This window comes from Pseudorca crassidens, chromosome 1 (assembly GCF_039906515.1).
Source record: "Pseudorca crassidens isolate mPseCra1 chromosome 1, mPseCra1.hap1, whole genome shotgun sequence".
Lineage (NCBI taxonomy): Eukaryota > Metazoa > Chordata > Mammalia > Artiodactyla > Delphinidae > Pseudorca > Pseudorca crassidens.
Window position 1 is genome coordinate 108,190,513 of NC_090296.1, and position 17,872 is coordinate 108,208,384.

The 17,872-nt window shown below is 36.2% G+C and overlaps 2 protein-coding genes across 14 annotated transcripts in view; both read right to left on the reverse strand.

Moving 5' to 3' along the window:
* GTF2A2 (general transcription factor IIA subunit 2) overlaps positions 1-8,962 on the reverse strand; it is a 35,694-nt gene extending 26,732 nt beyond the window's left edge. The window contains exons 1-2 of one of the 4 annotated variants that reach the window (XM_067748808.1): positions 8,933-8,962; positions 5,890-5,941 (exon numbers count right to left, since the gene is read on the reverse strand). The gene's annotated coding sequence lies outside the window, so the exon portion shown is untranslated. Of the gene's footprint in view, positions 1-3,318; positions 3,555-5,889; positions 6,008-8,932 lie in introns of those variants that run through there. The other 3 variants (XM_067748797.1, XM_067748788.1, XM_067748778.1) reach the window with 3 other exon arrangements.
* Positions 4,363-17,872, reverse strand: part of BNIP2 (BCL2 interacting protein 2) — a 228,493-nt gene continuing 214,983 nt past the window's right edge. For 4 of the 10 annotated variants that reach the window (XM_067748663.1, XM_067748599.1, XM_067748585.1 and 1 more), the window contains 7 exons: positions 14,836-14,938; positions 14,033-14,164; positions 12,571-12,657; positions 12,355-12,453; positions 11,599-11,634; positions 8,933-8,980; positions 4,363-7,468 (listed from right to left, as the gene is read on the reverse strand). In XM_067748663.1, coding sequence (XP_067604764.1) covers positions 7,342-7,468; positions 8,933-8,980; positions 11,599-11,634; positions 12,355-12,453; positions 12,571-12,657; positions 14,033-14,164; positions 14,836-14,938 — 632 coding nt within the window. In that variant the 3' untranslated portion in view covers positions 4,363-7,341. The remainder of the gene's footprint in view (positions 7,469-8,932; positions 8,981-11,598; positions 11,635-12,354; positions 12,454-12,570; positions 12,658-14,032; positions 14,165-14,835; positions 14,939-17,872) is intronic. The other 6 variants (XR_010945986.1, XM_067748636.1, XM_067748626.1 and 3 more) reach the window with 6 other exon arrangements.

The following is a 17,872-nucleotide window of genomic DNA, read 5'->3' on the forward strand; positions in this document are numbered from 1 at the left end:
TATCTTTGATAAAGGAGGCAGGAATGTACAGTGGAGAAAGGACAGCCTCTTCAATACGTGGTGCTGGGAAAACTGGACAAGTACATGTACAAGTTTGAGATTAGATCACTCCCTAACACCATAGACAAAAATAAGCTCAAAATGGATTAAAGACCTAAATGTAAGGCCAGACACTATCAAACTCTTAGAGAAAAACATAGGCAGAACACTCTATGACATAAATCACGGTAAGATCCTTTTTGACCCACCTCCTAGAGAAATGGAAATAAAAACAAAAATAAACAAATTGGACCTAATGCAACTTCAAAGCTTTTGCACAGCGAAGGAAACCATAAACAAAACCAAAAGCCAACCCTCAGAATGGAAGAAAATATTTGCAAATGAAGCAACTGACAAAGGATTAATCTCCAAAATTTACAAGTAGCTCATGCAGCTCAATAACAGAAAAACAAACAACTCAATCCAAAAACAGGCAGAAGACCTAAATAGACATTTCTCCAAAGAAGATATACAGACTGCCAACAAACACAAGAAAGAATGTTCAGCATCATTAATCATTAGAGAAATGCAAATCAAAACTACAATGAGATATTATCTCACACCGGGCAGAATGGCCATCATCAAAAAATCTACACCAAAAAAAAAAAAAAAAAAAAAATCTACAAACAGGGCTTCCCTGGTGGCGCAGTGGCTGAGAGTCCACCTGCCGATGCGGGGGACACGGGTTCGTGCCCCGGTCCGGGAAGATCCCACATGCCGTGGAGCGGCTGGGCCCGTGAGCCATGGCCGCTGGGCCTGCGCGTCCGGAGCCTGTGCTCTGCAACGGGAGAGGCCACAACAGTGAGAGGCCCGCGTACCGCAAAAAAAAAAAAAAAAAAAATCTAGAAACAATAAATGCTGGAGAGGGTGTGGAGAAAAGGGAACACTCTTGCACTGCTGGTGGGAATGTGAATTGGTACAGCCACTATGGAGAACAGTATGGAGGTTCCTTAAAAAACTAAAAATAGAACTACCACACAACCCAGCAATCCCACTACTAGGCATATACCCTAAGAAAACCATAATTCAAAAAGAGTCATGTACCAAAATGTTCATTGCAGCTCTATTTACAATAGCCCGGAGATGGAAACAACCTAAATGTCCATCATCGGATGAATGGATAAAGAAGATGTGGCACATATATACAATGGAATATTACTCAGCCATAAAAAGAAACGAAATTGAGCTATTTGTAATGAGGTGGATGGACCTAGAGTGTGTCATAGAGAGTGAAGTAAGTCAGAAAGAGAAAGACAAATACCGTATGCTAACACGTGTGTATGGAATTTAAGAAAAAAAAAGGTCATGAAGAACCTAGGGGTAAGACAGGAATAAAGACACAGACCTACCAGAGAGGATATGGGGAGGGGGAAGGGTAAGCTTGGACAAAGTGAGAGAGTGGCATGGACATATATACACTACCAAACGTAAAACAGATAGCTAGTGGGAAGCAGCCGCATAGCACAGGGAGATCAGCTAGGTGCTTTGTGACCGCCTGGAGGGGTGGGATAGGGAGGGTGGGAGACGCAAGAGGGAAGAGACGTGGGAACATATGTATATGTATAACTGATTCACTTTGTTATAAAGCAGAAACTAACACACCATTGTAAAGTATGGATGGACCCAGAGATTGTCATACTGAGTGAAGCAAGTCAGACAACGACAAACATCATATGGTATCACTTATATGTGGAATCTCCAAAAATGGTACAAATGAACTTATTTACAAAACAGAAACAGTCACAGATGTAGAAAACAAATTTATGGTTACCAGGGGGAAAAGCGGGAGGATAAATTGGGACATTGGGATTGACATATACATATTACTATATATAAAACAGATAACTAATAAGGACCTACTGTAAAGTACAGGGAACTCTACTCAATACTCTGTAATGACCTATATGGGAAAAGAATCTTAAAAAAAAAAGAAGTGGATATATGTATAACTGATTCACTTTGCTGTACACCTAAAACTAACATAACATTGTAAATCAACTATATCCCCCACCCCAAAAAAAAACCCCCAAGAAGATACATGCACTTTTCTTTCACTGCAGCATTATTTACAATAGCCAAGATACACAAACAATCAAAGTGTCCATCCAGGGATGAATGGATAAAAACAATGCGGTATATAGAATGGAATATTATTCGGACATTTAGAAAAATGAAATCCTGCCATTTGGGACAATGTGAATGGGCTTTGAGGTCATTACACCAAGTGAAGTCAGTCAGAGAAAAAAACACCACATGATCTCACTTACATGTGGAAACTAAAAAAAGAGAAGAAAATTAAGCTCATAGATAGAAAATTGAGGGTTGGGGAAAAGGATGGGTGAAACTACAAACTTGCAATTATAAAATAAGTAAGTCATGGGGATATAATGTACAGGATGGTGACCAGAGTTACTAATACTGCATTGCATATTTGAAAGTTGCTAAGAGAGTAGATCTTAAAAGTCCTCATCACATGAAAAAAAAATTTTTTGCAACTATGTTTGGTGACGGATGTTAACTAGACTTATTGTGGTGATCTTTTCACAATGTATACAAACATTGAATCATTATGCTGTACACCTGAAAGTAATGTAGTTAAGTTATATGTCAATTATACCTCAATAAAAAATAATTTTAGAAATAGCTATGTTATTTAAATGTTTGTTTAAATTACTTGCTTTAATTAATCTCAGATTTCTAAAAATTCCTTGTGAAATGTTTAATTCTTTCAGATGTGGTATGAGCCACGTAAATTTAGTACTACTCCATTTTGCAGTTTAGAAAATTAAAGTAGAAGGCTCCACATTCGGAAGTAACCTCACAGTCCTAGTCTTTCTTGAGCAAACCATCCAGTTTAAATTCATTCCGGTACGAGTTCACATGAGGTTGGAAAGCGGACTTCAAGCACCGAAGACACACAAGAATGAGACACTTAAGAAACGGGCCGCCCCCACCCCCCCCCCGCAAGCCCGCCCCGATACTGTGGGGAAAAATCACCATGTAAGCTTTAAGACTTTCACCTGGCTAAAAATACGGTGCTGGGCTGAGGACCCCTGCCCCCCAACCCCCCATCCTCCGGACTGTTCACATGGCGCCCCGAGTACAACAAGCCTCTCGGCCGCCTCCTTTTCCTTCCCTTCCCACCCCGGGAAGCGCCGCGAGGCCATCCCGGCAGCGAAGTCGGTAACGGGCCGAACCCAGGCCGAAAAGGCCCTCGCAGAAGACCCAACGGACGCAATGCCTGCTCTGAATGGTGGCAGGGAGCGCGGGCAGGCTCACCAAGTACCTGTGGAAAAGGCGCTTCCCGCGTCGGAGGCAACAGAAGTGGTTCGGCCAGGAACCCAGCAAGAGAAACCTACTTCGCCAGAGTACCTCTCGTTCCGCCGCAGATAAAGCGGCCCTGGGTCGGCGTCCCGGAAGCACTCGCAGAAGCTGGAAATGACGTAGGCCCGTGAGCCCCGCCCATTCCTGCTCCCGCCAGCCACTCAAGTCTTGCGAGAGGGGAGGGATGTGGAGAGAGAAGCGTGGGGCCGCAGCTTTGAAGCCTCAGACCGCTAAACAGGTGTAGCTTCCAAGTAATTCACCAGGTTCAGTAAATCGTTAATGAGAGAATTACAATTTTACAGACTCTTCTCCACTGTTAGACGCACAATTAGAAAACGTAAGGCAGTCACATTTTATGCCGCTAGTGTGTACAGCGTAATACTGTTGAAGACCCAGTAATACGAATTGAAGCCAAATTCTGAAAAGTTTATAGCCAAGTATTTAACGAAACAGTGCGGCAATTCATTTAACTCTGCAAGCGTTTAGTTTGTGAATCACAGAATTTCAATTCGGGAGAATCTGTATTTAAAATTTATGCTTAATGCAAGACAAATACTTCAGTTTGTATTTGCGTTTACGTAATCCCAAACGGTATTCTAACTGGATTAAAGGCAGCAGTAATGTGCGCAGCTGTTTGCCGTTAAGCAGTTGAACAGTGATTAAGGAGTAAATGCAAAACAACTGCAACCAACTGGAACCTCTGCGCAGGTCCATAGAGTAAACAGGTTATTTTTTATGCCATGTTTTCAGCCACTTATTGAACTGATTTCATTGGTGGATTCCCCATAACTAAAATAATTCTAAACTATGAAATACAAAGTGTGCTTATAGTTAAGATAATGTTTAAAATTGAAGCAGGATGAACTCTTCACCCCCTTGAATAGGAAGCAGCACCCAAACTACAGAAACAAAAGGTTTAAAACTATTTGAAAAGCTTACAAGATAAACTTTGTAAAAATTCAGTAGTGAAATGGGAGACAGAAAAATGTGACAAATGAGTCAAAACCAAAACTTTCCAATTAATTTATTTCAATTCATTAACGTTGCAAAAATACAATGTGCAACAAATCAGGACACAAGTTATTGTATTCCTAACAAGTCAGAGAAAAAGAAAATATTACATCTTCTTAGTAAATCAAGACCAACCTTAGTATTTCTTACAGGGACCACATCAACATCTTGCACACACAGTCTTCAGAACTGAATTTCTCTCACTGTAAAAGGAGAGCACTAGGCTATGCAACATTATCTGAACAGTGATAAAATGATCACAGTACATTAACTGTGTCTAAATGACAGCATGTGAATTTATGGTAAGAAAAATGTATTAATCTTTGAAATATATATCAAAGTGCATTAGTGTCTAACGAACTCTGAATTGTGTTCCATGTGCCCCAAGGGCTGTGCAAGTCAGTGCCCTGAACACCACAAATATTTACTAGCTAGTTTATGTAAATAAGCTGTTTAAGGGACATAACTTCAGAAAATTCAAATACAAAAAGTGCAGTAGAGTAGCTAATTAACATTATTTTCCAAGTTCCTCCTTAGCTACACTGAATGTGAAAACGCATAAAAGTTTCAAAATGCAAATGTTTTAACCTCTTGTAGAATGTCTTATAAAATAGAATTAGACAGATATTATAATAATTCTTTAGTAAATGAAAGCATTAAACTTTGATTTTCTTCTGGTGTTTGATGTGTTATATTAAGTGCTTCATGTAAACGTTTCATAAAAGTAGTTCTCAAAACATAAGAAATTAAGTAGATCTATCATATATAGCTGCAACAAAGTAACAGTTCTGTTCAAATTTTAGTGTCACTCCTTGCTGGTCAACACATTATTTTCAATTACCATTAAGAATTTTAAAGGATCACATTACTGGGACTCACCACTGATATGATTCTAACTCATTCAGAATCTTGGGATGGGAAGAGGGGGATGAAAGACTCTCCAGGTAATTCTTCCTTACTATTAGAACACTGAGAATCTCCCACTTCTCTTACCAGCTGACCTTCTTATGCAAGTCTAAGTCCTTAACTCTTTCTCCCAGCAACTCAAATTACGCAATCCCTGTTCCTACAAGATAAACTCTAACAGAATAGTTGGTCTAACTTTTAAGTACATTAATTCCTCTAGCTATCCCACCCTTCTGACATTTGTGACCCACTTCTCAAATAGCTATACAGGATGAGAAAAAATAGGCATGAAAACAAAACAGAATGTGGTAGCCATAACTACCTATTTTCAGTCTATTTCCTCCTCCTCCTGTAGGAGCAATGTTAGCAATTTTCCACGTATCACATGGGGAAAAGGATGAAGCTGCTGTCACCTTATATACAACTTTACCAATCTCATTAGGAAACTGGACATATCCTAATGCTAATTTTTAACTATCAATTGAAGAAATCTAAAAAGCCCCTTCTCCTTTAATTCAAACACTTTCAAATTCCCTGAGCAATCACGTAAAAACAGCCAGAGTAACACAGTCATTTAAAAGAAGACTCTCAAAAAAGCAGATTCCTTACCTTTTTAAATTCTGGAATTGCAGTTGAAGAAAGTCTAGCAACCTATATATACCTGTCAATCAGCAAATTTCAGTATTCAGTATAGTTACTAAAGAGTGATGTCCATTTTGGAACAATACATTAAATGTTTACCAGCTATGTCAAAAGTAACGTAACCCTACACTTCAATCTGAGCATTGTAATTGCTGACCCTCCCTGTTTAAACTTGCTTTTGTATGAAGAGACAAAGCAGAGGAAAATATGAATTTTCATTGTAAGTATTACCAGCCTTTGCCCCCTTCACTCCACAGTCTTATTCACATATTCTGTATGTAGCCTGCAGGTCTTCCTGATTGATACAAGAAATGGTACCAACTGCTGCCATATACAGCACTCCCCTTAACAAGGACACATTCAGTGGAATCTTAGCTAACTCATTATCCCTTTATAGTTTTCTTTCTCTTACTTCCTTGTTTTGTTATCTTCCTTTCCAGGTCCTGCTAGGCCCTACTTGGAATCATATTTCTTTATACTCCCCCCACCCCCAGTTAAAGACTATTAAGCTTAAACTGTGGGATCAATATAGTATCTTCCCTTGGTGCTAATAAGGAATATGACCAAGGAGAACACAATCAGATTACTTTATAAGAGAAACTTTTGACTAAGAAGAGGCGCTCAGAACCTAACCACAACAAAAAATAGTGGCATAAGCATCAAATTAAACAAGTTAGAACCATGATCCCAGCAGAAAGATAAAATAACACAATTTTATGTACTTTCACCTCAATCACTAATGGAAAATTAAAACTGAATGATATGGGGAAAATGTCACATAGCTAGTAATTACAAATAACCAGTTTAATAAATGCTTTTCCTCTGACCTACTTGTTATGATCTTAAGTCTCACAGCTATGAAACATTACGGGGCATGTCCCTATACCAGATTTCATCAAGGTATAGGTTAGAACAGGTATTCTTTTAAATCTAGTGATTCACAGCACATCCCTTTGGTTATATCCCAAATGGTATCACTGTTCCCTCTAAATTTTAATGTTCTGATAGAATATAGGCTATCTCTACTTTAAAAAAATATGTAGGAAAATGCACCACTTTTGCAACGAGTTGTATCTATAATCAGGGACAATGCTTGCAAATGCAAAAGTCAATAAACAGTAACGTGTTGCAACTGAAGAACTGGGTACTTAATGTGGAGGAAAGCCACCTATTTAAAAAGCTCAGCCACGTTTGACTGAGACACAAATTTATAGATGAAAGACTACTTTTACTGATGAAAGGTCACTTAAAGCACTCTACAAATATAGACTCTAATCACAATTAAATTCAATATGATCTTTTATTCGTAAATTCAGAAGGAATGCCTAAACGGTTACTGTTAATTTGCTTTTTGAACACAAAGTATTTCTAAGATCTGAGCAAGCAATAATGGTTTTAGCTTTATTGACTATAGTGACATTAGTTCAGGATCTGCCTACAGCAGCTGGATCCAAGTGAAGTCAGGAGGCTGCTAAAGAAAGTCTCATCCTGGGAATCCTCCAGCATCTGCCATAATTGGACTTGGGTTACTGTGTCAAGTTTATGACTGAGGAGGACAAAAAGTAAAGGAAATTCTCTTTTGTAATAGAAAATTTTACACTAAAAACAGCAATGATAAAAGCCAGTCTAGGATAAAATAAATCCTAGAGGTTTAGCTCCTGCACTTCAATTTTACTACTCTTTTGTAAATTACCTTATAAGAAGGGCTGGAGTGTGGTGTGACCCTTAAATCAGGCAGGTACTAAGTTTACCAAATGTATAAGTCACACAAGTATATGACACAGTATTAGACCAACCTGTTGTTTTTGAATGATTTTGTGGGTAATTAAGTTCTATCTGGGGCATAAATACAATTTCAATGCAGAGTCAAGGTACTTACCAAATTAAACAAGGAGTTCATATGCTTACACCAAACGCAAAACACCATAATATGATGATGCTCTAAGACTTACAAAATAACTTAATTTACAGTACTGTCAACATAATTCAACAGAAAATGGGAAAACACACCTTATCTGACTGGGTCAGACACCTGGTATGAAAGTATTTTGGTAAAGTGCCCACATTGAAAGTAGTTAAAAAAGCAAACCCTATTTTCTAAAGAAAAGTAGTGACAGTGAATAACTCATCACATTCTCTGAATATTACACTGCACTCACACCAATTCAGGAGAGTGATACCCTGGACACACAGCTTATTTCAAATTAGTGAACAAACCTACAATTTTTATGAAGTTCTGACTTTTGGCCAGAAGATAAAATATCTGATATATACATATACACAAGCCCCAATTCTTAACCTCTTAAATTCTCTAATTCTAAAAATGGCTTTTTGACTTGTCTTTATGTTTAAAAAAAAAAGTGTGCAATACACTTGTATTTGTGTCTGAATTAAGAAATAAATGTTAAGTGAGAAAAAAACTCAGAATGGTACTAATCTACTTAGATTATGTATATGACCTTTGGGTATTCATGAGAACCAGTTTAACTGTCCCTCACCTTATGAGCGTATTTTCTAAGTGACCCAGGAAGTGTATTTAACCATTTACAAAAACAAATATTTTAACATGCATTTTACAAAATCATGGTCTTATTTACCTGCATATTCTTCCATAAGAAAGGTATACATTAAAAAATACTGCTCAAAAACATAAAAATATATATTATCTCTTTCCTTTTCCATTTAGGCATATAAATATTTTACTGAAGAAAATGCATCATTTAATAAACAAATGCAAAAACTGCTTTATATAAAGTGTGGTTCTCTGCTATTTAGCAATATAAAATATAAAATGATTACAATATAATTAGCTAGTAAAGAGCTAAATTCAAGAGATCTGCAAACCAGTACAGCAGTGAACAGTCCCTTATACAAAAGTCCATTAAGAAAAAGTCAAGTCAGTTTTGTAACAGGTTACATAAAAATCAGGACCAATAAATGCATTATAAATGCAAAAAAGCACTGCTTCATCAGCACATTCTTCAGTGTTTGGACTAGATGCCAAACTTACTGTTCACTTTTCGGTTCATCTTGTTTTCCATTAAGCTCTTGATCAACTCTATTTAATGAAAAACAATATAGATAATAAGATATCAGCAAATGAACAATTCTCTTTCTAAAAATAATGGCTGATTTTACCATAGATTATTATTCTGTTATAAACAAAGCTTTGCAAAGAAGCAGACATAGTAAAAAGGTTACCAAACATTTTCCCAACCAGGAAAGATAATTTTTAAAGGCAAGAGGACACTGGCAAGAATGTGATTATTGTTTTTTTTTTTAAGATTGTAAGATACTTTATATACAAATGCATATAAACTTTATTAAAAGTTCAAATTACAACAGGCATATTAAAATGTTGAACTGTAGCATGGCTGAGGCAGGGAGCTAAGTGATCTGAGTGGCAGGAAAAATAATTCCCTCAAAAATGATGTTGTTAACTGAAATATTTAAATGCCACTAATGCCATCAACTGATCAACTTTTAAGTTCAGTGGTAAAAGTACATATTTATGGATGCCATAATTATTCTCCAAAATTTATTGGTACACTTAGAATGTGAATACTTTTTATTTATCTTGATACTAAGAAGCCACAGAATTTAATAATCAGAAGTATCTAGATGTAGATTAAAAATATGATTGGATCAGGAGTGGGATGCATAGAGATCACATCAAAATTTAGGCAAGTGGGGATTAGAAGAATTATGTAATTACCACACAAAAATTATAGACAACCCTTCACAGATAATGTACAACAATCTCTTACTATTATACCTGTATATTTATATTTGTAGTAGTTTGAATCACTGATGGAGGAGAGTTTAAAACAACTTGGTATGATATATGAAGATACTTTTCACACTTGTTTCCATTACTACAATCACCTGAACATTAGTGAGTCAGACCTAAAAGCCTTGGCCTGTGGTAAAGCCAGATTAACAACATTTTAAAATATTTTTTATATTGGTAACAAAAATCTGAAAGGTACATATTCTTGATAAGGCATGCAAAACACATCAATCTTTTCAACATGTGAAATATCGGTATGAACTAATTTCATAATCACTTTATTTTTAAACTCTGTTCAAATATTTTAACAATCAACATCTACCTGGCTACACTTGCACTGAGTTATTTGAAACAAACATCTAAAACATTTAAAACTGCTATATTTCAGCACACTCAGTTTTGAACCCTTATCACCAGTACTCATAGAAATTTCACCTTGGGTAATAAGCTCCCCCATGCAGTTTCTGTTAACTTGGTTTTAAAAACATGCCCTTCTATTTTTAAAACTTGAGTGTTACCCTTTTCAAGCTGACAAGGATTTATTATTTTTCAAGGCTAAAGAAACTCTGTACAAAAACTCAGAAGTGCCTAAAAGATATATGTAATGATTCTATTTAAGATTAAATGAAACGAAAGTAAAAAAAAAAAATCAAGATAAAATAATATTGGTAGGTTTCAAACAATACATTTAAATAAGAAGTACAATTCTACTTTTTTTTCTGATGCCTAAGTTACTTAACTAAGAATTTTGTAAAAAGGCACAACATAGCAGATTTCATCAACAAAGGCAATTCATTTTGAAATCCATGAAGCAGCTGGCTTCAAAATACTCTACAATTATAGACTACATTTTAAACTTCAGCCTCTTGTCTGGCAAATTCACACCAATGTCTTGAGAGGAACGAGAAATTAGCAAGATTTAAAATCACTGTCCTTATCTCTACCTTAAAATGTTTAGCTGTAAAGTGTCACATAGAAATGTAAAGCTATGACTCTATCACATGGTCAACTGAATTCTTGCTCATCAACAGAGCCAAAATGTGTTCAAAGTTAAGAATATTCCAGCTCCAGTTCCTTACAATGGTCCAAATGATAACTACATACAAATCTCTCACTTTAACTCTTATGAGACTGTATCAATCTGTTTTGCTAATTTAGTTGTTAATATTTTAAAAATCCATTAACAAGTTAGATCTAAATCCTATAATTTTCTAAATTACTATATAAAATGGTAACTATTTTATACACTTGCCTTTCATCTTCTATGCCAAGATATTAACAGATGACAGTTTGTTATGCTCAAAGCAGAAGTATTAAAAATTAAATTAAAGATGGAAAGCAGAGTGTTTTAACTATTAAATGGTACATTGAACTTTTAGGTATTTTATCACATGTAGAATTTGACTAGTTAGCAGGCCATTTAAGCATACAAGAAAATCAATGTTGGTTAGCCAAAGAACATGTGCATTGCAAATATAATCATCAACCCCAGGGGGGAAAACTGATACATTAAAAAAGTGCACAAATATTTCAAAAGTGCAACTTAGAGATTTAAAGTATGGTGAAACTGGTAAGGTATTATAAATAATTGGTTTTCCAAATAGTATTCTTAGGAATTTACTGTCAGTATTTATACCAAAAGCAGGGAGGAGGAGGTGTGGTCTTTATTTTGTAACTGAGATTATTATGGTGTTAAAACAGAGTGAATCCAAGCCATACTCAGCATCAGGAACTTTGGATTCACTCTACATTTGAATCCTGGGGTATATTTATATTTACAAATGCTATTATCTTTGTCTACGAGCTAACCAACCAATAAGGAAGAGTTAGTCTGTGCAATGCAAATGGACTAGTCTAGATGCAACCCAGTCAAGGTGTGCATATACCTTTTCTGTTTCTTTTTAAACTTTTCTTCTTCATACCTTGGTAGGGAAGAGTTATTTTAGTAAACATACATGTTATGAAGATGAACAAAAACTCAAAAAAAGGCACTAAAAATAAACTCAAAAGTTTGCAGGCAAACCCAAAAATATTTAACATACTATACAGGAAGTCAGAACTGACTTAAGAAATGTGGTTTTGACACATTCAACAGACTAAAACATCACATTAATAGAACAAAGAAACATTTTTCTATATTATAGCACTGTGATACTCAAGTATTTATGTTAACAGTCTTCTACCAATTCCTTTTAGAAGTTAGATAAGTGAATTTGGTAAACAGAACAAACTCCAGCCACTGGAAAGTATTAAGATTAGACAGATATAAATATTTTACTTCCCTAATAATATTATTTGATGCCATGACAAGCTTACTCAAATTTGGAGACCAGCATGTTCAAGTCTGGAGAATGTTCCTTAGTACTAACCAATCAAGAGACCATCTCTTAAGACTGTAACTATCTTTAAAAATATAAATGAACCAAACCAGAAACAATTCCTCCTACTCAACTGATAGCCTGAAGAAAATGGTGACTTATGGGGAAAGTGTTGGAAAGTGTCTTTTCTTTGTTATAAAAACAAGAGCAGTTATAAAATAATTATAATATATGAAGGGAGAAAGAATGGGTACTGAAATATTTACCTCTTGCACATCAAAATATAAAGATCCAATACAATTAAAAAAATGAAACAAAACATACTGTTTTATGCATTCTGGTATTCCAACATATTCCATGGGGACAAGTTCCGCTAGTTCTGCCAAATTAAAGACGTATCTAATTTTTTGGCTGAATTTTGAGCTATGGAAAGAAATAAAGATAATTACCTTAATATTTCTGACCAACAGAACTGACAAGAAATTCATACAAGGAGTCTGTGGGGGTTTCTTTAAGAGTCAATGGTTCTCAGAAAATTACCTAATAAATGGTCTTGTAACAGCCAGAAGTGTTCTGATAAACCAAGAGGGATGTACAATAATGAGAGACTTTAGGTTTTTCCGTAACCTGGAGTTTAAAAGAAAAAGAAAAATTTTAAAGTTCTACTATAAAATTCTAATGCTAGAAGAAAAGCTAAGACATCAGTAAGTATGTGCAAATCTATACAAAAAATTGAAAAAATCCTCATTCAAGAGCTGTCATTTGGATATGATATTCCTAAAGACAACAAAAGATAACAAACAAAAGAAAATGCACTCCTGAATTCCAATGGTCCTTCCCACTGCCACAAAATGAACTCTACTTCATTTACCTAAATTTATGTTCACAGTGTAGCCTGTTATTAAATGTCTCCTAATATACATTCACTTGTCTTCAAGACTGTCAACCAGGGGTAGAAGCCAATACTGAATATAAAAGTAAGCTCTTTTCATTTTTCAGGATGGAGGGGAAACTGTTATTAATTTCTTCAACACCATGAAAGGCACTGGGCAGGCAGAAAGGTGAGAGGAGAGATCACCACAGGAACAGGCAACATGAATCAGATCTAATGTATTCTTATGGAGTCTAAAATTTTTATTGAAAGTTAAAAGCATTATCCTAGGGCTTCCCGGGTGGTGCAGTGGTTGAGAGTCCGCCTGCTGATGCAGGGGACATGGGTTCGTGCCCTGGTCCGGGAAAATCCCACATGCCGCGGAGCGGCTGGGCCCATGAGCCATGGCCGCTGAGCCTGCGCATCCAGAGCCTGTGCTCCGCAACGGGAGAGGCCGCAACAGTGAGAGGCCCGCGTACCGCAAAAATAAATAAATAAATAAATAAATAAATTTAAAAAAAGCATTATCTTAGACAACTTAAAATGATGAAATAAAAACTGCTGTTTTTATCATCATATTTCACACTTACAGTGATGACTAAGTATTAAAAAAAAAAAAAAAATCACAAGAACCAGCCAATGTCATGTTCAGGTATGAAGAGAAACCTGTTACTGGATCTGAGTTGATTAAACCTAGTTTGAATTAGCTGTGGTCAAATCAAACCAAATAGAGGATCAAAATTCCTTTCATTAGCATGGATGACTAACTCCCAAGAGAATACATTTCTAGAACTCATTCCAAAGAAAGATTACAGCTAAATAAGCATCTTAACTAACAAAATATACTAAGCACTATAAATGAGGCAAAATCCAGAATGTAATAAAATAGGAAATGTACTAAATTCTCCATCCTTTCCCAAAATGTAAATTATAGGAAAATGTTTGATGTGGTACAAAGGAGAAATAAAGAGCTATTTTATAAGTTTGAAAATAGAAACTTGTTATGAAATTAATAAATGTAATTTCTGAAGAAATACATGGTGACTTTAAGTGGCAACAGAAATAAAGTTTAATCTAATAAGGACATAATAAACATTATTCAGACTAGCTTTCCACTTGCATTTACAATACCTTCTATCAATTTGTTGATAGCATTTCCTGAGCCATCCCAGACTGGGCATTTTTCTTCGAGTTGTTGCACCATTTAAATAAACGATCATGTAGTTTTCTGCTACTAACAGCTCCAAAGTGCCAATAACGTACCTGTACAAATAAAGTCTTAGAAACATTGCTATGCAGAACCAAACCAGCTTATCCAAATAACACAATTCCCTTCCCTCCCCTTCAGTGAGAGCAAAAATTTAAAACAGCATTAGTTGGTATTATGGTTATTTAAAGAAAAAAAGTTCTTTTCTTTTAGAAATACATCTTAAAATGTTTATAAATGATATGATGTCTGGGATTTGCTTCAAAATTATGCCATGGGGAGGTATTTGTGGGAATAAAGTATAAACTGATAATTGTGGAACTGGGTGATTGTTACACAAAGATTTAATATACTTCTCTCTGCCTTTGTATATGTTTGAAATTTTCCCCAATAAAGCACTTAATGTGTCCTCAAGTGTAAAATGAAGTTGGAACACATAATCTGTAATATCTCTTCCAGTTTTAAAATGACAATTCTTCTGTTGAGTTGGAAAATGGATAGTTTTTATAATGCCAAGGGATAGACGTAAGGAATCAGAACTAGGATTATTTATATTGGGTTGGCCAAAAAGTTCCCTCAGGTTTTTCTGTAACATCTTACGGAAAAACCCGAATGAACTTTTTGGCCAATGCAATAATTTCTACCCAGCTAAATAAAGTTCTCTTCCTTAAACTGGAGATCTAATGTACTCAATTCTGTCCAAACATTTTTGTGATGATCTACTTACTTAAAGAGATTGTCCATCAGGTATCTATAGTTAGGTTGACCACTTTCAGGCATAAAACAGACAGCAAACACAACAATAGCATTTAATCCATCCCCATAATATCCTGAAAAAGAAACCAGCATGATTATACTCTGAAGATGTTTCAGGGGATATCATTTATGGTTGATAAATTATAGTGGTGCATGTTCCACACATTTCTGAATCAAAAAGTATGGTTTTTTTTGTTCTGACCCTGTATAGTCTTACAGAGCTCTTTAAATCCTCTCTTCTCAAAAAGAGAACAATAAAATTTAAAGAGGAAAGAGTGGGCATAAAAACCAGAAACCCACTTAAATTAGCATACTCAGAAAGCTGCCTTATTTTAGCAAGTAGATAATAATCCAACCAGATACAACATCTGCAATAAAACATTCTTATGCAACTTCTGCTTAAAGTAGTTGCTCTTTAAAAAATAGTTTTACATTCAATGATGTCTAGCATTTTGTAGCTTTTAGGGTATTAAAAAGAAAAGATTATGTCTGACCTAAGTCTAAGTGAAGAAAAACAGCACTAAAATATACGTTTTAATTACAATCTCTAAAACATAAATGTTTTAATTCTCATATAGATATTAAGCTGTAACCAGCAACAAATACTTCCGCTTTAATTTTCATTCCTATTGTTTACAAACATGCACTAAAAAGGAACATTTCAAGTACATTAGAATATTCACTACCTTTCTTAATCCCTTAGTCACAAAACACCTTGTGGTAACTCAATAGGATAAAATGGCCCTAATTATGTTCTCCTAAAAAAATAAAGTGCTATTTCTCAAAAATGTTAGGTTTAAACAATGAGGCAGGTCTCACAACTTGCTTCCAATGAACTAGATGAATTAATACATGTCTGTGGACTTCGTGATCCATATTATCCTGTTTTCTTCACTGAGTAAGACTAAATTAGGCAGAATAATGTAACTGCAAATATTCAAGAGATTTGCTTTCAGATGAATGAAGACTACAGAAATAAACAGAATGCATTTGGCAGAGAGTAAATTAAGCAGAAACGACTATGTGAAAAACCCAATCTGCTTGACCTATGTGGCCCCCTGTCCTGAATTAGGATTTCAGGTAGTATGACATGCTCTATAGAGTTGTATTTTGACTACCACTAACATTCTGGTGCTATTTACACAGTGACTATGTAAACTTCTACATACAAGACAGTCAGACTGATAGATGTTATAACTGCACTTCATAGCTTTTCCTATTTGACTTGTAAATTTCTTAAGGAACAAAGCCTTATTTTTATATATTCCATAAATATGCAAAGTGGGTGTTCCAAAAAAAAATGGGGAATGAACTAACTGTCTACCTTGTGGTAAAGCTAAATGATTTGTTCAGGGTTTTAAGGCAAATTAAGATTCATATTTTAAAGGGCCAGGTTGTATTTATAAGCGCAAAAGAGTATAAGAACGTTCACAGGGGACTTCCCTGGTGGTGCAGTGGTTAAGAATCCGTCTGCCAATGCAGGGGACACGGGTTTGATCCCTGGTCCTGGAAGATCCCACATGCTGCAGAGCAACTAAGCCCGTGCGCCACAACTACTGAGCCTGCGCTCTAGAGCCTGCGAGCCGCAACTACTGAAGCCCCCGTGCCTAGAGCCCGTACTCCACAACAAGAGAAGCCACCACAGCGAAAAGCCTGTGCACTGTAACGAAGAGTAGCCCCCACTCGCTGCAACTAGAGAAAGCCTGAGCGCAGCAACGAAAGAAACCTGTGTGCAGCCCAACACAGCTCCCCCCCCCAAGCCAAAAGCAAATGAATGGCAGAGACAAAAAATAAAGTGTTCACAGCAGTTTTAATCATAATAGCTCAAACTAGAAAATAACTCACAAGGCCATCAAAATAGTGATGGATAAGCAAACCGGCAGTAACAAGGAATGAACTATGGATACATGCAACAACATGGATAAATGTCAAAATCATTAGGCTGAGTGAAAGTAGACAGAGTGTAAACTATGATTCCAGTTACATGAAATTCTTTAACAAGCAAAACTAATCACGGGGTAGGCATTAGAATAGTGGTTATTGGAGAGAGGGTATTCATTGAGAGGGAGAACCAGAGAATTTTCTGGGGCAATGAAAATGTTCTGTCTGTCTGGGGGTGTAGATTTTAAGTGTATATAGTTCTATGGGCATTCATCAAAATTCAGTGAACTGTACACTTAAGATTAGAGCATTTCTTGTGAAATAAGTCAGACAGAAGAATGACAAATACTGTATGTCACTTGTATCTGAAATCTAAAATAGCTAAACTCACAGAAACCGAGACTAAAATGGTGGTTACCAGGGGCTGGGGGTAAAGGGGAGATATTGATCAAAGTAAAAACTTCGAGTTAGAAGATGAATAATTTCTGGGGATTAATGTACCACATAGTGACTATAGTTAACAATACTGTATTATGTACTTGAAAGTTGCTAAAAGAGTAGACTAGACCTTAAATGTTCCCCCCACAAAAAAGAAATGGTAATTATGTGATGTGATACAGGTGTTAGCAAATGCTATGGTAGCAATCACTTGCAGTATATAATGTGTCAAGGACTTTGCTGATGGTCCACTGGTTAAGAATCCGCCTTCCAGGGACTTCCCTGGTGGTCCAGTGGTAAAGAATCCGCCTTACAATTCAGGGGACTCGGGTTTGATCCCTGGTCAGTGAACTAGGATCCCACATGCTGTGGGGCAATCCGCGTGCCTCAACTAGAGAGCCTGCATGCCGCAAACTACAGAGCCCATGTGCTCTGGAACCTGTGTGCCACAACTACAGAGCCCAGGCGCCCTGGAGCCTGCTCACCAAAACTAGAGAAGAGAAAACCTGCACGCCACTGCTAGAGAGAAGCCCACACACTGCAACGAATGATCCCGCGTGCCACAACTAAGACCCAACGCAGCCAAAAATAAACAAAATAAATAACAAATAAAACTTTTTTTAAAAAAAAGAAAGCAAAAGAAAAAAAGAATCCACCTTCCAATGCAGGGGACGCATTTTCGATCCCTG